General features: G+C 42.8%; 2 protein-coding genes across 2 annotated transcripts in view; both read left to right on the top strand.

The window, feature by feature from the left end:
- Window positions 1-2,423: 2,423 nt before the first annotated feature.
- Window positions 2,424-6,064, top strand: ticam1 (TIR domain containing adaptor molecule 1). Its single transcript, XM_080861156.1, has 2 exons — window positions 2,424-2,547; window positions 3,003-6,064. Exon 2 carries the CDS (start codon window positions 3,134-3,136, stop codon window positions 4,784-4,786), a length of 1,653 nt encoding a protein of 550 aa, XP_080717282.1. The 5' UTR covers window positions 2,424-2,547; window positions 3,003-3,133; the 3' UTR covers window positions 4,787-6,064.
- Window positions 6,065-7,309: 1,245 nt separating this feature from the next.
- Window positions 7,310-19,995, top strand: part of camsap2b (calmodulin regulated spectrin-associated protein family, member 2b) — a 34,666-nt gene continuing 21,980 nt past the window's right edge. The window contains exons 1-3 of the mRNA XM_080862125.1: window positions 7,310-7,991; window positions 12,526-12,785; window positions 19,771-19,950. Coding sequence (XP_080718251.1) covers window positions 7,853-7,991; window positions 12,526-12,785; window positions 19,771-19,950 — 579 coding nt within the window. The 5' untranslated portion in view covers window positions 7,310-7,852. The remainder of the gene's footprint in view (window positions 7,992-12,525; window positions 12,786-19,770; window positions 19,951-19,995) is intronic.

Below are 19,995 nucleotides of genomic sequence, written 5' to 3'. Positions count from 1 at the left end.
TCAGCTTGTTGTGTTTGTGGATATATGACTGACTTTAATTATCCATAAAATCATCACATTCTCTGTAAGATTAAGGTCGACTATATATATTTTTTTTAAAGTAAAGGCTTTAAAACCAAGTTAATTCTGAAAGTACAGACATCACTAATGTCACATAACTTTCCCGACATGTGGCCAACAATAATGGTTTAATGTTCTTCATTAAAAAAATATTTGCGCATAAATAAGTGACATAATATTCAGTACTTACTTCTGAAAGTTTACTCTTCCTCCGCTCCGCTTCCACCGTTTTTTTTCGGCAAAATTATCCACACCACCACCGCACTATGAAGTCTGGGATATGTTGGGCCATGAAGGCTACACCGACCCATCCTTAAAATTCAGGGAAATTATGGACGCATTTGAGGGCCGCATTTCGAGCAGCCTTTGAATTGGGAAAGCCTTCTCTTGTCGCTGTGACGTAATCGGCCTTAAAATGCGGCCTTTAAGGCTGCAGACCCCAAATCCGGTCATTGGTACTTCCTGGCTTGTGTAGTTACTAGGTAACAAAAGCTCAACACTGCCCCTAGCGTCCTGGAGCACTTCCGTTGTGTTTTGGAATTTGCATGTGTTTTTGAGTTTGCAAGTGTTTTGGATTTTGCAAGTGTTTTGGAGTTTGTACGTGTTTTGGATTTTGCAAGTGTTTTGGAGTTTGTACGTGTTTTGGAGTTTGTACGTGTTTTGGAGTTTGTACGTGTTTTTTAGTTTGTACGTGTTTTGGATTTTGCAAGTGTTTTGGAGTTTGTACGTGTTTTGGAGTTTGTACGTGTTTTGGAGTTTTTACGTGTTTTGGAGTTTGCATGTGTTTTTTAGTTTGCAAGTGTTTTGGATTTTGCATGTGTTTTGGAGTTTGCATGTGTTCTTTAGTTTGCAAGTGTTTTGGAGTTTGCATGTGTTTTGGAATTTGCATGTGTTTTGGAGTTTGCAAGTGTTTTGGAGATTGTACGTGCTTTGTCTCTAGGGGCCACCGTAGGTACTAGATTGGCTGCTGTGAGTATTTCTGAAATCACTGATGTAATGAGACTGTCCCGCACAACCATCTCTATGGTTTGCAGAGAATGGTCCAAACAAGAGAAGATATCCAGTGAAATTCTTTGTGTGAAAATGTCTTGTTGATGGCAAAGATCACAGGAGAAAGGAAAAACTATTTTAAGCTGAGAGGAAAGCAACAGGAACGCAAATTTGTTAGAGCCAAGCTATGCAGATGAACACACAACAGGTGAAACCTTGAAGCAGACTGGGCCACAGCAGCAGAAGACCACACTGAGAACAGGAAACTGAGGTCACGCTTCACATGGGCTCAGCAAAGTTGGACACTAGAAAACTGGAAAACCATTTCCTGGTCTGATGGGTCTCAACTTCAACATTTAGATGGTAGGTTCTGAACTTGCTGTAAACAACACGAAAACATGGATCCATCCTGTCTTGATTAATGTGGTGACGGTGTAATGGTGTGGGAGCATCTTTTAAACACCACAGTCTGACTGTTCTTGCTAACCATGTCCATCCTTTTATGACTGCAGTGTACCCATTTTCCAATGGCTTCTTCTCAAACTGGTTTCAGCGAGTTCACTGTACTCAAAAGGCCTCCACAGTAACCACACTTCAGTCCTGCGGTGGATCTCTGAGGACTATTTCGAGGACATTGTTGAACCTGTATCATGAAGAATAAAGGTTGTTCTTAAGGCAAAAGAGGGCCCAACCCAATACTAGCAAGGTGTACCTAATAAAGTGGCCAGTGAGTGTAGATTAAATGTATCATTCATATGGTTTCTTGATTTTGGTTTTCTTGGCTTGCTGTCAGTTACAGAGGAGGGTGTGTGTGTGTGTGTGTGTGTGTGTGTGTGTGTGTGTGTGTGTGTGTGTGTGTGCTATGTGTCTTATTCCATAAAGAAACTGAAATTCCAGCCTTGAGATATTTAAGGAAGGCATAAAAACCACACTTCCTATAGAGTCACATTAATCCTTCAGAAATGGTTACGTGCAGTAAACTGCACTCAGAACAGAGAGGCTCTGTGTCTGCGCTGCATTGAAGGACTTGATCTTGGTTTTCAGTGTGCCTGGTGTGACCCCACCCCTGGTAAATACAGGGTTGGAGGTTTCCTCTGAGGATAAAAATACACTTGCCTCTCAGCCGAGAGGGGAAAATGCCAGAATTCCTCCTCTCTTGTACGCCCATTGTGCTCAAGACTTCCACACTTCCCCGCAAGAAGAGATCTTTTTTTCTTTGTCTTCTTGGCAGATGCAAACTATATGAAAAAGTTACCATACTATATGAAAATACATGTTAAAGTGTTAAATGTTTACATTATAAATAGAGGCTCTTAAGGACGGTACAGCTCTGTAATATGGAGAACCCACGGGAGAGCTGTAGTCTCAGTTGGAATTGAGGCTTCTTCCTGCTTCAGTCTTTTGTCCCTCTTGAGCTCCTGTACTTCGCAAGCTGTGACATCATCAGTATGTCCTCCAAAATTACTTCAGGCTGGCAGAGGCCTACAACTTCAGCAGGTACGTTCACTGGAAAAGTTTAGTGTAGAAGTTTGAGGAGACTTATTGAGGCTAGGGTTATTCTGAGGAATCATCGGTCTCTCAGAGCCTTGTTTTTGGATTTTAAGATAAAAAAGTTTCTATCTGAAAACTTAACTGAAGCAGAAAAGCACTCTTTGGGACTTCCTTATTCTGAGCTAGAAACACACACATAGCTCAGTCATAGCTTTTGGAACATGATGCTGGTCCTGATTTCCGTTGTTTTAGTCCAAAATGATCAGATGAAAGTTTATTTTACCTCTACAGAACATAATCCAAAGAGGAATAATGAAAGATCACAAGAGGGAGACAAAATGCTAAGCTTGATGTATTAAAATTCATTGAAGTTACTTTTTGAATACAGTTGAAGCACATCATGTTGTGACCACGTGTTAGCTCTGTGATTTCTGACACGTTTTCTTTTTTTATGCCTAAAGAAAGAGGAACATACAGGAAACGGCACTTCTTCAGCAACTCAAGTCCCTGAAGAACTGAGAATGGTTATGCTCGACAGTCACATGTGATCCCATCGACTTTGTTACACGCTGGCTCACAGGTGAAGTTGAAAATGAGTCTTGAGAGCCGAGCCAACCATGGGACAGGACTGAGGGATGTCTTTGACCTTCTTGTTAAGACACCTTCAGAACGACTCCTTAGTCTGACATTCCAGTTGGGTGACTCTCCTGAAGATAAAATCATACACGCCTTGTGTCTCATCGTCCTCCACAAGGAGGTGGAAGCTCTCGACAAACTCCAGATGTTGACGGACAGCTCCCTCGCTAAGCATGTGGCCGAGAAGTGTCAGATGAGAGGAGGCAATTTGGAAGATTTTGGATCTCATTGCGGTCTTTTTGAAGCCTTAACGGGAGAATCGTTGGCAGAGCTGGCTCATGTTTTTAAAGTTTTGACAGAGCAGAGGCTGTGTGATCCACTGCTGAGAAATCTGGCATACAAGCGTGCTCTTTCTAGTGACTGCGTAAAAACAAGAAATGGTAATGACCTGGAACTATACAACTATGAATTCCTGGAGGAAGCTAAAAATGTCTGTGGGCCTGAGTGTGCAGAGTGGATGTCCCCCTCCAGTGATCAGAAGGCAGAGCCTGACTCCAATCTTCTCAGTAGTGTGGAAAAATCTCAGGTTTCATCAGCTTCATCTCTTCCCAGCCCCCTCAGTGCAAATCTCCCCTCAATGCCCTCTTACCCTACTCATCTGGAGATAAGTATGCCCTCAACAATCTTGTTTCAAGCACACAGAACCTCTCCAGGGAACCCAGGAAACCCCAAATCGAATCCTCCCGTCCTCAGCGTTAAAGAAAACAGAGCACAAAATGTGACCGAGCCACCTCAGTCATCTGAAGCTCAGCCTAAGACCACTGGATCTCCTCCATTTGACCCAAAACAAGACTCAAGTAAGTATGGCGCAGCAGCAGCAGCATCACTAGTGAGCAATGAGAGTGACACGAAATCAGACAATCAAACAAAAACGCCAAGTCCTAAACTACCGAAGACGAGTGTTCCTGGAGAAATACATGAAAGCAAAGCTGTGGAAGAAGAGGAAGAAGAAATGTTTTATGCATTTGTTATCTTGCATGCACCGGAAGATTCAGATATGGCCGAAAGCATAAAGGAGAAAATAGAAGCAGTCATTGGTGGTGAATTTGAAGGTGCGACTTTCTCTGACTTTTCCATTGCCGGAAAGACCACTATAAAGAGCATGGAGGACGCCATCAACAACTCAGCCTTCACCCTGCTGCTGCTTACCCGCAACTTCAACACTTGCATGCTGGATCTAAAGGCGAACGCTGCCCTCGTCAACTCTATAAACAAGGCACATAAATACAACACTGTGATCCCTCTGCTGCCACGAGAGAACTGCATGCCCAAACAGGATATGCCTATGGTGCTGCAGGGAGTGAATCCACTTGAAGAGAGAAAGAACTTTGAGAAAAAGATCCAAAAGTCATTGTTGCCTGCAAAAATTAAAAAACAGAGATGGATCTGGAAACAGGAGAAAGCTCAGAAACAGACAATGAAGCATTTAAATAAAATAAGCAATCTGACAATCTCAGTAGAACCAAACCTTCGACCAGGGCCCCCGACGGCTGCGTGGCACCCACAGCCAAACATTCATATTGAAAATGCTAACTACATTATGATTGGTAACGACTCTCGAATGAATGTGGATTTGGGTGGAAATGCAAACAGGGAGGATTCCAATTAAACAAAGGGGGAGCAGTGAAGCTGGACATTTTATGGCACGTGTGGCATCAGTTTATATGCTGAGAATGAAAGAAGTATTCATGTTTTTCCTGAACACTAAAGTGTTAAAGCTGTAACGACCACTATGAGGAATTTATTTGCTGTAGTTTACGTCAGTGCAATCAAACCTGTCAGCGAAAGAAATCCCAATAGAGCAGCAAAAGAGCCATTAAGTACATGAAAACAGTGTAGTAGTGATAAAGTATGCTGAACAGAGCAAGGGCCATTTTATGGTATAATTGGCATAGGAGTGCCATCTACTGACTAATAAGAGAGGCTTCCTTTTTAACCTCTTCAGCTGTATGAGCTCTTTGCAGACACTAGGGTGCAGCGCTCTTACACACTTCTCATCCATTCCCATGACTGCAGTCATCTTGCATAGTCACTGTCCAAAAAGTAATTTTAATATAATTTCCATATTCATCTCAAGTGCTGATTTGAGTATGGCCAAATGTAATCAGTTCAATTCAATTCAGTTTTACTTATATAGCGCCAAAACACAACAACAGCCGCCTCGAGGTGCTTTATACAGTAAGGTAAAGACCCTACAATAACAGAGAGAAAACCCCAACAATCAGACGACCTTCTCTGAGCAAGTACTTGGTGACTGCAAGAAGAAAAAGCAGAACCAGGCTCAGGGAAGGGCAGCCACCTGCAGGACTGGTTGGTGGGGAGGGGAGGAAATTGCTGTGTAAACTTTGGAACAGATGTGTAACATTTGGATGATGATTAAGTTGAAATGAAGGGGAAAAATGCAACAAGAAGCAACTTGTTGACAAACGGTGATTGGTTGGAAAGATGATTTTAAAGAACTTGCTGATCGGGTCATATTCATGTCAAAACAAACTACCAGGGAAAACTTTTAAAACCTTTCAAAAGAAACGTACATTTCCAGATGTCTTTTTAGTTCTGCTGATTCTTCTTCTTCTTCTTCTTTTTTTATAGATTTACTGTTAGTGTCATTGATATTTCATTTAAGTTCTCCTTGTGTGTCACATTTTCTGATGTAATATCAAACGGTTTACTGATGGTGATGATGATGATGTCTTTGTCAAACACATTTGTGCTTTATTTCATGGTACTTTTGTCTTCTGTGACTGATCCTCAGTCTCAGTTGCTAAGAAAGCATCTCAAGTTGTTATGACCTGAACTTCTGTCATGTAAGAATTTTAGTCCGTAAGCTTTGAACTACTGACATACTTCAGAAGGTTATGAGAAACATTTGCTTTTTGCACTTTATTGTGATATAAATTTATTTTAAATAAATTGAAGATAATGATAGTTCTCACATCATTTCCACACAGTCAAAGTCAAAATGTTGATTATTAGCATGTGAGTTGTGTCGCATCACGTATATTCACCGGGCACTGAAATCTAATGCAGCATTTCTGCTATTAATTCTATTTATATGTTCTCTATTTTCAGTTTTCAAACAAAATGTTGAAAAGCTGATAATTCTTCTTGGCGTTTATTATGAGGCGGCAGACGTTGGTGGTGGTGTACTGGGACTGTCTTCTTTCTTCTGTACAATATTGTCAAAGTTATGAGCATCCTGTCTCAGAGTGATGCTGAAAAACCCACATTTCCTCCAGGCTGGATTATTGTAATTTCTTATTACTGTGAGGTCCCAACAACAATCATCCAGCTGGTTTCAAATGTAAGTAAGAGTGCTGACAGAAACTAGAAAGAGAGATCGTATGCTTTTCATGTTAGGATCTCTTTATCTGCCTTTGTAATATCCAGAGGTAGCTTTGAAGTCCCTCTCCTCACACACAGAGTCCTGAATGGTCTGAAGGTCACATATCTTAAAGATGCCATTCTATCACGTAAGTCTAATAGAGCACTTTGCTTTCAGACTGTGGGCTTACCTGTGGTTCCTCGAGTTTCTAAAAGTAGAATGGGAGGCAAAGACTTAAGCTTTCAGGCTGCCATGGAATCAGCTCCCAGTTTGGACCTGAGGCTCTGTATGTTGCCTGAGAATACTTGGGTATGTGGACTGGAGAAGCAACAGATCAATCCACTGACCTTTCAATTGTTAGATGACCCAATCTACCCACTGAGCCAACTGAGAAGAAGCCCAGAGCCTTCTTCTGATTATAAATTTTCTTCCACATCACATTGTCAGGTTTCTGTGTACATTTTGTAAGGATGCCAACAGTATGTAACATGATACTATGTCTGTAGCGACAGACGGTCGTACACTGTGGGAGACTCTGTGCGCACCACTGATTGAATATTTTAAGCACATTTTTGAGGTGGGATGCTACTAATTCTGTCCTCATCTCCTAACACTTCAGTGAACTGCGGATCGCCTCACAGCATTAGGAGAACATGTTGAACTAGCTGGAAGTGTATTTCTCCTTGGAAACAACATCTGGGATTTAGTTAACTCCACCTTGGTTTATATTACACTGTGGCGACTCCTGTCAGGACTGAGCAGAGTGGGTGGGTGGATCGCGCGTGCGCAGTGCGCTCCATCCTCCGATCAGTGCGGCAGGAAAAGCGCAGGGGAGACGCCGCCGAGATACAGAGGGTGAGAAAACAGTTAGGAAAGGGGAAAAAAGAAGAAGAAGGAGAGCGGCATGAACACCAACAGCCAACTCGGTGTGACCGGGGAAGTGCCCCGTGGTGCCGGGCTCTAGCGCTCCTCCCGTGCCACACAGCTGCTCCGTTATGTCGGGAGACCGGAGGATAGTAATGTCAGGGAATGGAGGAAATCTTCAGAAATCCTGCCACTAAACTGCGCCGTGCTGCCAGGGTTTAAGGCTATCACGGAAACGTAACGCTGAGGATGGAGCTCATATGAACCGAGGGGCGCCGTTTCATTTCCAACTCGTCGTGCTCTCAGAAACCAGGCCAAAGTTGTTGGGTTTTTTTCCCCCTTTGATTCTTTTCGGTTTTTTTGGGAGAAGGAAATTTTGGTGCATTGAATTCCTCTGGACGGGATGTTATCCGCAGTCAGGAGGAACTCCTGCAGACTGAGCCTCCAGCAGCAGCAGTAAAGCAGCGGGTCCCTCACAGTGAAACAATGGGAGATGCGGCAGATGACAGAGGGATGAGACGGACTTTCATCGTCCCTGCCATCAAGAGCTTCGATCACTACGACTTCACCAGGGCCAAGATATCATGCAGTCTGACGTGGCTGGTGGCCAAGGCTTTCGGCTCGGGTAGGTGGTGCCTCGCTCCTCCTTTCCCTTTTTTTAAAATTTATTTTTTGGATGAGAATAGTGGAAAACGCTGTTAAGATAATTATCTAACGTGTAATAATAAGGCCTGCTGTCGTGTCGGACCAGAGGGTGTGCAAGTGAGACTGTTTTGTAAACAGCATCCTGTAATCAGACTCTCACTGTGACAGACAAACACAATTAAACCTCGTTATTAGGGCAAGAAATCTTCCCATTATTTCCCATTCAAAGTCCTATTTAACCGCACACTAACCTGGAGTCTATATGAAGGCTTAAACTAGCTGGAGCCCATAATAATGTCTCTCCTGGTTACATTAGGCTGGGTTTCTAAAGTCAGTCCATATGTCATATCAGCCTCACTGTATCCCTCCACTATTGGTTCAGGATTATTGGTTTAACCTTTTGCCGACCTGCTGCTAATTATTCCCAATAGCAGAAGTCAGGTTGGACAGATCGGATCAGCTTCTGCTCATAACTTCAGTTTAGGACTGTAACTTGTTGGTATATTAAGAGAATAATAGTTTGGTCTTAAAAGAAAAAAAAAATCAAAATACTCCCCGGAAGAATGGATTATAAATAAAATGCACACGTGCATTTATTCACATGCATAAAATATGATCATTGAAGTAATCAGTGGGCTGAACCAAGCACAGACTCTTCTGCTTTGGCTAATTGTGTTTTTAATAATGGCAAACTTGCTTTTCTCTACATCAGGCCATCTGATAAATGTTGACCAATGATTATTAAACCCAAAGTTTGTGCCAAAACTTTAATTTTATCATTACATAAAGTGAAGAAAAATGGCAAAGAACCCATAAACACATGAGTTTCATCACATTTACTTAGTGGAAAAAACATTTAAATGATTACAATGAAGTTTTTTCATATCTCCTCCTGAAATGATTCTGTGTGTCTAACAGCTGCTTAGAGCTCACAGGTTCCAGGCAGCCCAGTGTTAGCTGTAGCTTCTTCTGTCATGGTGGTGTTTTCATGTGGATCTCTGTCTGTATATGTGACAGCATGTGTGTGTACCTCAGCGTTAGCCTGTCTCTTGTACTCTGTGAAACATCTCGGCCTCATAAAGACGGAGCAATTCCAGCATCGTCTGAGCCCAGAGGTTCATCCAGCTGTTAATGAAGTCTTTCAACATCTGCGTGGACACTACACAGACAGACAATGAGGCAGACCTCATTGATCTTACAGCGTTTTCTTCAGCCTCAGGAGCAATGACATGGTGGAGAGACATGCAGGATAGTAGCGTGTGAGAAGGCCAAGCTTGGTTGTGCAGGACCCTGCGGCTGTTGCAGCATGCTGCTGCTGCCACTTTGGTGGGGTTTTTTTCTCCCTCCGTGCCTCCGGTGACACAGTTTCAGCTCCCAGCACCGGCGAGAACTGTGGCCCAATTCATAACCGGTCCTCAGAGTCCTGTTTGGCCTAGATAGGAAGCATGAGCTATGGCTTGAGTCCGGTGGTGCTCAGTGGGAACAGCTCTGTGCCCATCAGTTTAAAGTTTGTGCCCCAACTTCAGAGAAATGGATCTGCATGCCATATATGTGTCTAAATATATACAACCCTGAAAATCTATCCTTTTTAAAGCTGCGGACTGATATCACATGAGCTGAAAAGATCAGCAACAGAGTTTGTGATTAGTGTGTGTGTGTGAAATAAACAATAAACTTTTGAGAGCTCCACGTTGGCATCAGATGAACTTAAAACAACAAAGGTCGCCTGAGTTTTTCAGCAGCACGGCCACAGTGCTAACTATTAATAGAATAGAGTATTCAAGGATGTTCTGGATAACGAGAAGCACCGAGTTTGGTTCTCTAGGTGCTCGTGGTTGTTACTGGCCTTTAGTTGACCTTATTTTAGGTGCTCCAGTGTAAATGCGCTCCCCAGCTACTACATCAGAAACTTAATGATATCTGACGTGTAACGAGCGGAGTTGTTGAGACCATAGATATTAGACTTACATCTACCACATCGACAGGAACATAACGTGAGTGTTCTTGGTGCTCCATGTCTGGTAGCTTATGCATTCACCAACAGTTTTCAAACAAGATGTCAGTGTTGTTTTCACACAAATGACCAAAGAAGTCTTTAAAGGTTTAAAGGGACTACTAATAATCAAGATGAGCACTAAACTAGACCCAGTAAAACTAATATGTATTCTATTTAAACATAGAGCTCTAAGGCAGCAGATATAAACGCTGCTGAGCGGTAATCCCAGAGGTCTCCAGGGGAGCAGTCTTCTCCATGTGGACTTCCTGTGGCAGCTACTTCCTGTCTGTTTCCTCTTTGATGGCCAACACAAAGGAGAGAGTTTTTACTTGACCAGGCAAATTTTCATGAACTCTACAAAAGCGGGGCTCTTCGTCCTAGCCTGCTTTAGCTCCTTGTTTAATTGTTTTATTGACCTTTAAGTGTAAAAGGTCATGTGATTTCTTTAGGACTTTAAAGTGACACAGAAAGCATTATTATCCAAGATCGTTGTCACAGCTCTTTGTGTGGAGTGCAGCTAAACAGTTCCAACAAAAGTGTAACTATCAGACACCAAAGTCGCAGCGATGTGAGCTCCTCTGTGCTAATCAACTTTATACTTCTTATAAAAACTCGACTGATTTTTGAACGCTGAGGCTGGATGCAGGAGGGCTTGTTATGGAGCCGTTTAACATCTGCCTGTTGCTTTAAATATCTCTTTTCATCACCCGCTGTCGAAGCACAGGGAGGCTTGTGCTAACCACAGCCACTGGAAAACTGCTGAGGTTTGATCACAAGCCTAATAAGAGTTTTTTTCCCTGCACTGAGCTTTACATATTTGATTTTTTTTTAAAGTTGTTTGGTAAAGCTTTTTCTTCCACACGGTTTTTCTTGTTTCGAAGAGGAAAGCTGTACCTTTAAGATGGATTCCTTCAGTGTCCTTTGTTTTCCTCAGGGTGATTCAGACGCAGGCAGAGAGGAAATGACCCTACACACCAGGAATACACGCGTATTGAAGCACACAGTCTTTTAAAAGTGTGTCACACACATTCTTATACAGGCGTCTTGTCTGAAAGTCATGCCTGTGGGATGGAAGTTCATATGCGCAGTATGTATGTCATTCAGTGATAGATTAATGACTAGTTCAGCTGTGAGTCACAACCTGTGGTTAACAACAGCATAGTAGGATGAAAAGGATCCGGAGTGAGTGACTTCTAGAAGCTGTTTTGTGTGTGTGTCTGTTTTTTTTTTTGGCTATTTTCTTCAAATCAGATTTACAGGATGAGGTAACAGGATTAGAAGGTGCTTCATGCTTTGTAACACACACTTCCACCAACACTAACACAGGCTCTGAATTGGACATGCAGTAGACCTCCTGACATGTGTTGATTACATTCTGAAAGTTTGTGAGTGTCTGTGTGTTAGAGTGTAGCGAATTGTAGCAAAGACGGGAAAAGCAGAGCGTAAAATTCAGGTTTCATTTTTATTATCTGTTTGATTCTCTGTGTGATTGTTTCTTAGCATTGATGCCTTCGGGAGTGTTCAAATCCTTCGTGGCGTAGATTCAACAAGGTTAAAGGTGAAAGTTGGACAGAAACGTTCCTCAGATTTTGCTCCATGTTGACACAATAGCGTCACACAGTTGTTCGCTGCACATCCATGATGTGAATCTCCAGTTCCAGCACATTCTGAAGGCGCTCTGTTGGGCAGAGAACTGGTGACTGTGGAGGTCGTTTGAGTACAGTGAGGTCATTGTCGTGTTCAAGAAGCCAGTTTGAGATGATTTGAGTTTTGTTATCGTGCTGGAAACAGTCGTCAGACGATGGGTTCACTGTGGTCAAAAGAGGCGCATGCCTCGTTCAGGGTCTCTTAAATCAACTTTCTTCCCCATTCGGGTGCTCGGACCATGTCTGCATGGCTAAATGCATTGAGTTGCTGCCATTATTGCATATTTGTGTTAACGAGCAGTTGAACAGGTGTGCCTAATGAAGTAGCAGGTGAGTGTTTTTGTGGCCACAGTGTTGAGTTTGGCATGTTGTCCATCATCATCTTGTTTTTTGGGTTAGCAAGGCACATCCGTAGCCTGCATGGGTGCATCGCACAGAAGCAGAGCTACTAGGTATTCACTATTTTAAAAAAAACAAACCTGGAGCACAGACTTCCTGAATGGCCTGTTAGTAAAATGAACCACATGGGACGCTATAATTTGTGAAGCACTGACACAGAACAGAGAGAGCTGAGAGGTCCTGTTCAGTGAGCGTCATTAGCAGACAGCTAGTAGCTCCAGTCACCTGTTTCCAAGCCCACCTGTCTCTGTAGGTGGCTATGGTCTTAATTATATTAGCATAATATAATTTAAATGAGTAAGATCTGTGGAAATAAAAGGAAATAACCGTCCCGTGCAGCTTCATGAAGACCAAAACTGAATTTGATTTGTTTATTTCTGCTGTAAAAGTAGAATGGTCTCAAGTGGCCATATGAGGAACTGCAGGTGCGAACTTTGACCTGTCTCATTTTCTGTTTCTGTATTACCCCTCAGATGCAGTGCCAGAGGAGCTGGCTGAGCCTTTCTACAGGGACCAATACAACCAGGAGCACCTGAAGCCTCCGGTCGCCTGCCTGCTTCAGTCTGCAGAGCTCTACTGCCGGGCGGGAAGCCTGATCCTCCGCAGCGATGCTGTCAAACCGTTACTGGGACACAATGCTGTCATTCAGGCGCTGGCCCAGAAAGGCCTGTACGTCACAGACAAGGACAGACTGGTCACAGAGAGGGATCTGACCAGCACACCCATAAACATGGTGAGTGGAGATGTTTTTGGCAGAATGCCTGAATGAGTTCAGTGAAAAAGTAGGTGACACAGAAGGATTTCTCTGCCTCAATGAGCATTTATTCGTTAGATGTTTTTCATGAGCGTGGACAGCGACGTCTTTTGGATTTCAAAGCATGTGTGGATTCACATTTAAAATCCAAAGATCCCGGTATGGTATTATCCGTGTAGGCGTTATGTGTGAAATGTGTGATGACCAGTGTTGGTCAAGTTGCTTGAAAAAAGTAATCAATAACTAATTACTGATTACTTCCCCAAAAGTAATTAATTACTTAGTTACTTTTTAAAAACACGATTTACAACCTGAATAGGTGATAAAGCGATATATCTTTCAGCCCAATTCTACTTTTTCTGCATAATCCATCATACAAAATGTAATCAAATGGAAAAGTCTCTTTTTAAAACTTGTTTTATTAGTTTTAATCTTTTAACTTCATGCATCAAGCAGAAATTAAATTATATGCAACATTCTCTGACTGGAAGAAATTTGTTTAATATTTAAACCTATTTTCTGCACATTCCAGCACATAAAATAAAATATTTTTTGTGTGTTTACACTCAGTCTTTCAAATAGATGCAAGTAAAACACAGCAGAAAATAAATAAAATAATAAAAGACTCAGTGGTCCTGTTGCTCTATTTTCACCTGTAAAGCAGGAGTAGGGTAGGCGGAGGTTTACCCTGGTGCAGAGTTTCTCTGTGAGTTTCCCATCACGTCGTTGCGCACTCGGTGCTTGCTCGGAAGTTTAGGGGTTTTTTTCGCTGTAAAAAGAAGTTTTCTTCCCACGCACAACGGACGCTAATGTTTTTGTCACTTTTTATGGAATCAAACTCAAAGTAAGGTCAGTACTTCCACGCTTTAAACGCTGCATGCTCATACTCTCTCCCGCACTCTATATATTATCCATTGCTGATCTGCACACAGCTGTTGTCACGAACGTCACACTCGCTTACATCACTGTCATGAGACATTCTCGCAAAAAATCACGGTTTTAGTAACGCAGTAACGCAGCGTTCCTACGGGAAAGTAACTGTAATCTAATTACCGTTTTTGCGATAGTAATCCCTTACTTTACTCGCTACTTGAAAAAAGTAATCAGATTACAGTAACACGTTATAAGTAACAAATAAGGCGTTACTGCCCATCTCTGGTGACGACATCAATTAAATCTCTGCAAATGTACGCATGTGCTCACATGTATCATACTTTGTTTATAGTGACTGTTTACTCACATATTTTCATAAATCCTTTAGAAAATGTTCAAACAGCACAGAAACAGTGCCGGCGTTTCCCAGACCCCAATTTATTTTCAAATTGTTTGGTTTATCTGACAAAATTTCCAAAACTATTCACAACAGAGAAACCTGCAAACCCTCACTGCTCACTTTGAGGAAGTGGAAGCAGAAATGTGTGACTTTAAACATCATTTTAATCAATTAACCAGACAGCAGCTTTATTTGATTACACAGTTAGAAATAATTATACTGGCACTAATATGACCGTGGCTGTTACTGTGTGCTTTGCTGTGTGCCAACCTCATGTGGAATACGTATGAGTCGTACTGTTAAACCATCCTCACAGATCTGTCTTCTTGCAAGTAAAACAACGGCTAATGATGGGTTTCCTATAGCAAACTGTTCCTCACTGTTTAGCCACTGAATACAGCGCAAACTTGACTCAGGTCACCTCACTAAGAGATATTACACGTATAGTCGTGTGCTGTCAAAACTACATTCTGGACTGGATGGAAAACATTACAGTGTAGCGGCGTTACGTCATCGAATAAAAGCTCATTGTGAGGTTTGCGTAAAACATGTCAGAAAATGGTAAATTTAAATAAAAAAAAAACGCCCTGAGGTGAGTGTAGTTGTCATTTGATGCTATATAACTGAAATTGAATTGAAATTGAAAAAACTACTTGGCTTACTAGCTAACCGATGTCGTCTAATTGGTTGTTGGTCCAATCAAAGCAATGGTGGAACAAAACAAAGATGATCAGTTTGCTGTCGTATAAAACAGTCAGACCAGATTTCTCTCTCTCTCAAATAAAAAAAGGCTTCATCTTTGCTTGAAATATAATTGAAACAGTTACAGTAACTATTGATAATTTCCGATTGATCTACAAATTGATTGTCTCATATAAAGCCGTAATAATGTTGTCACCTTTTACAAGCTGTGAGAGGAGCTCACAATAGTGTATTTTGCTTTAGTTCTGATAGGATGGTGAGTTGATGCCTGCAGATCTACACACACTGCTAACACATGCACGGCTGGAGCCCGGGCACTTCTGCTGACGCCAAAAGGTGTCTGCATTGCAGTGCACCGTTTCCTTCTCCTCCCTCCCTCTCTCTCTCCACCCCTCTCCATCCTTCTTCCACCTTCACTCTCTCGGCCTCTCTCAGCGTTTCTCGTCTTTCTCTGTCTTTGCGTCACGTTAACTCTACTTAATGCGTGAAATTAAGCCAGAAATGATTTTCTCCTGAATTTTGGTGCAGTTAGCACTTTTCATTAAGCCTGCCTGTGCCGCTGCATTTTTCTCAGGCTGTAGCTGAATTTTATTAGCCCTCATTTTCAGCTCCAAGAGGTAATTCAAAGTTACGCAGCCAATTGAATTTTCGTGTCTGTGTTTGGTTGTACTCTTTGCCTCCTTCAGCGCGTGAGTGAGGTTTTCTTGAAGGTTGCCGCAGCGCTAAATGACCCCATGTCCTTGCACACCTGTAGAAGTGCACATAAGGACCGGCGTGTGTCCACACGCCTCCGTCTTTGTGTGCTTCAGGTGATTTAGTGACAGTCGTTAAGTAAACAAATGGAGCCCATCGACTCTCTAACTCATCGACCTTCATTTGTCTGACGCGCCGGCAGGCTATTAGTTAATCTCTCTGGTCTTATTGTTACTCTGTGTCCTTGTGATTTCATTAGATTGCCTCTGCAAAGCAGAGGATCTGTATGTATTTATGGACTCAGCAGGATCATTTCGGTCACACTAGAGTTGAGGCTTTTCATTTTGGGTTATGGTATATCTGCAGAGAAAATGATGAGCTCATGGTTTTCTCAGTGCTGTGCTACAGAAGAATAACTCATGTCAGGAGAGGGAGGAGGAAGGGAGGGGAGCGTGGCAGTTTGTCAGAGACCGAATGGATATATAGAGAGAGCGAGAGGAAAAAGTGGGGGAGATGTAGTTTGGCGGCTGCCATTTGGTTGCTGTCCAGGAGGAAAAGCAGGAAAGTAGAGCAAGAAAAGAGGGGAAAGGGTGAGTGTGGGAAGAGCTTTGGAAAAGATGTGAAGGAGGTATTGCCTTTCTGGCGGTCATGAGGACACGTGTGTGCCAGAGTATGTGTGGAAAAGGCCCCGTGTTAATATGGCCATCTGGAAAGACGGGAGAGGAGGAGGAGGGGGGGGGGGGGGAAGGGGGGCATGACGGAGGAGGAGAGGAGCGGCATACGTGGGGAAGAGGGAGGGTTAGAGGAGAGGAGGGAGGAAGACGTGATGTGCACTACTGCAGCACTGTGGAGGGTGGGGCTCACACTGAGTCAAAGAACGTCTGGCGCACAAACTAGAGCTCCTTTAATTGCCCGTCTTCAAATTCACACCTCCGTGGAGCAGATGGAGTCAGATGTCCGGTGGCGTGTACAAGGCCTGCTTTATTTTCTCATTCCTCTTTGACTCGTCGCCCTCAGTGTTAAAACACTGAAACGAGAAAGTGACAAATGAGAGAGTGAGAGACGGAGCCTGAGCAGTAACTGATTTTTCTCTGCAGAGGGGCGTGTATCCCTCCATCAGCTCTCTGTTGAATAACGCAGAAAAATTTGGAGATTTTTGCAGATGTTTGCAAAAGAAAGACGGCTATCAGTCTCCACATCTGGGTAGAGGCAGGCGTGTAGGTGTAAAGTTGTGCAGTACAACCACTTGCGGGGCTCAGATGTCCCTGCACTTGTGATGTTTGTGGAGAATGACTTTTATTGTCTGTTTGCTTGGCTGTATTTTGTGCTTTACTATAAATGCCTTTGATCAGGGACACACGCACGCACACAGCTGTGGGAATGAATACCGATGAATTCCTGTTAGAAAATGTGCACGAGCGTACTGCAGCGCTTTACATGACAGGCGTCTGCCATCTCCACAGCCTTATAAGGCGTGTCTGTCACCGTGAGTGCTTTCTGTGCACAGACACGCACCACAAAGGTCTTTGTGGAGGCATAATAGATGGCACATGGCTCTTAAAATCTTGTTGTATTATCAACAGTAGCGTCTTTTTCCCCTGTGGATATCTGACCAGTCTGTAAATATGTAAGCAGCGACTGAAAACTGCCCGTCCTGCTCATCCTCATCTTTCAGGCTCACACTTTTATGTTCATCCCCATTACTCCAACATACATGCACATGGACATCGTGGACTATAATTTCTGCACAGGCTATTATTCTTGCAGCATTAGTGGGCACTCAGACAAAAAACCAGCCCTGCTTTAAAAAAATGTTAAGTGGCTGTGTAGGTGCGAGCACATTGTGTCAGGTACTCTCTAGTGCACTTTGAGTACCGGAGCCATTCATTTGAATTGAATGTCAAACACTGCAGTGGGTTTTACTGGATACAACTCAGGATTTTACAAGTCTGGAAAGTTATCAGGGCAGCGCGCTACTATCTTTCATCGCTCAGGCTGCAGGGTAAACAGCAGAAATTGCCCTTCATCTAATCTGCCAGGAATGTGCCTGTGTGGACCTATGGTGGTACTGCTGTGTGTACTGTAAAGACTCTGAAAACCACTGGAGGGGTTAGCTGTTACAAAGCTAAAATATATAGAAGACAAAAAGTTGGGTCAAACGCACTGCACTGAGACTTAACTTTTTTTGTGTTTTTTGGACTTTTATGATTTTAGTTTTTTCTATTTTCTGGTGTTTTCTTAAGTTACAGTCCTCTCAGGGCCACCATACTTTTGCCATGGCGAGGCTTCCATCCGTCCATTTAACAGGTTACTGTCAGTAACTTTGTTTTACTTTGACCCACAAAGTCAGTGGAAAACAGAATTGTTTCCCATCCACGGTGGGAGGGACTTAATTAGCTTCTGTTTCTCTGCATAGACCACAGAGCTGCTTCAGTATGGGCAGTCTTACATTACCATAAAGAATAAAGAGAGCTACAGTAACTGTTGTCTGTCCTACCAGGTTACAGAGAGTTATGTGCCTTAACTAATGTTCTCCATAAAATATGACAAATAAAATGCTGGATGTCAGTGCTTTTTTTTTTCCTGATATAAAAAAAATGTCAGCTTAAAAACATCCTTATTTAAAAAATGAACATAAGTGATTTGTCACAATCATTTAAATTCATGTGGCTTCTCTGCTCAGAGCCCTGCACACACTCATGCACACACCTACCCAAGCCTCTAACCAATATTAAAGATTTAGTAGTTTTATGTAAATGACTTAAGAAAAGCTTCAATCACAGAAAAAGCTCAGCGAGTTTCATTTAAATCACGGTATTTCACTCTTTAGCTTCGCTCTAAGCTGCTTGGCGTCTCTCTCCGTTCGTCTGTCCAGCCGTCAGCCAGACGTCCTGCAGCACATCTGGAGGAGAATGCACACAATGTCAGACATCTGGCAATATCCTGAAGCTGCAAGAATTGAAAACAGTGTCTGTCTGCAGACGTTTTCATAAACAGCTCAATAAGTTTGGTAAGAATCATAAATTGGAGCTGTCCAAACAATCCTGGGCACCTGTGTAATGCGCTGCAGGTGAAACCAGCCACCATCCTCAGACGCACCAGCTTACACAACATATTTGTTTATATAAACAACTTAATAACTGATGTTTGTCAAGTCATGGTAAGCGTGAGAACCTGCTGCTTCTTCTGTTTTTCTGTTTGTTTGCATAGCTTCTGGTTTTGATGTGTTGGTTGGGGTTGGGATTCATATTAAATAATAAATTAACTAACTCAAGAACAGAGCTTACACTGGATAAGTATGAGCACTTGGTCTACATAACAGTATTTAATGTGTGCAACGTAAGCACAGCTAACTTGAGTAGCATTTACTCACATCAGGTACAGCTGATCAAAGCATCTCAGCACGTATTTCCATGAGGTCAGAGCTCATTTTACTCCTGCACCTCTCTGCATGTTTAGACTGGCAGGACGACATGCCGTGATGACTCGGAGCACCAGTGGAAGTGTAAACTCATAGCGCTGAAGCAGGAGTTTGTTTCTTTGGAAAAGACTTGGTCACACTGGCTGTTGCATGTGGCTCTGTGGTTATGAATAGAGGCCTGTGCTAGACACAGCGCCTCACTGCTTGTTTTTGTCAGTTTGAGTCACTTCGATCATGGAGCTCCAGATTTTAGATGGTTGTTTAGTTAGGCTGGACGCACAGAGCAATGCTGAGGGAAGCAGCAGGCAAATATGCTTACACACATACACACACACACACACATATATATACAATGTTTTTGACTGTAGGGTGACAGGAAAGGGAAGGGGAGGTCTGTTGGTCTGACCGGCCTGGAATGGGACTAGGAAGGCTGGGAGAATGTCAAGCTTTGTGTAGGTGTTGATGTTGCTTTTTTACAACCACTCAGATAAAGCCAATGACTCAAAATTGGACGAAATGTGCCTAATAGAAAAAAATAAGTATTTTTTTTCCAGCGTTTAACAGTGAAGCAGTTTTACATGGCTTAAGGCAAGACGGATGGTGATCAGAAGGCAGCTGAGCAGCTGGTCTGGTTGGACAGACTGTGTGAAAGTGAGGTGGATTATTTTTAAAAACAAATGTGCCATTTATATAAATTACTTTCATGGTTTGTTTTTTTCCCCACACTCTTTTTGGCAACTTTGCATGTAAAAATTCCCAGTTGTCAGTCTGTTGCTTTTGGGAAAACCTTTCAAAGAAAAAGATAAAATAAAAATTTCAAATCTGTAGCTGACTTTGCCTTTTTAACTTGATCTGGCTGCTGTGTGTCTGTGCAGAGTTCCCACCTGGCGCTCATAGACACCCTGATGATGGCGTACACCGTAGAGATGGTGAGCGTGGAGAGGGTGATGTCCTGCATCAACAGGTACTCCACAGCCGAACCATCGAACGGCGACGGACGCATCCAGGAGCTGCCTTACGACACAGAGGATGCAATCACCACCTGGATCAACAAGGTACTCGTATACACAAACACAGGGAGATGTTGTCTCCACGAGCTA

Source organism: Rhamphochromis sp. 'chilingali' (genome assembly GCF_963969265.1).
Source record: "Rhamphochromis sp. 'chilingali' genome assembly, chromosome: 16".
In the NCBI taxonomy this organism is placed as follows: Eukaryota; Metazoa; Chordata; class Actinopteri; order Cichliformes; family Cichlidae; genus Rhamphochromis; species Rhamphochromis sp. 'chilingali'.
Note: the sequence above shows the minus strand (reverse complement) of the source record. Positions and strands in the feature narration are given on the sequence as shown.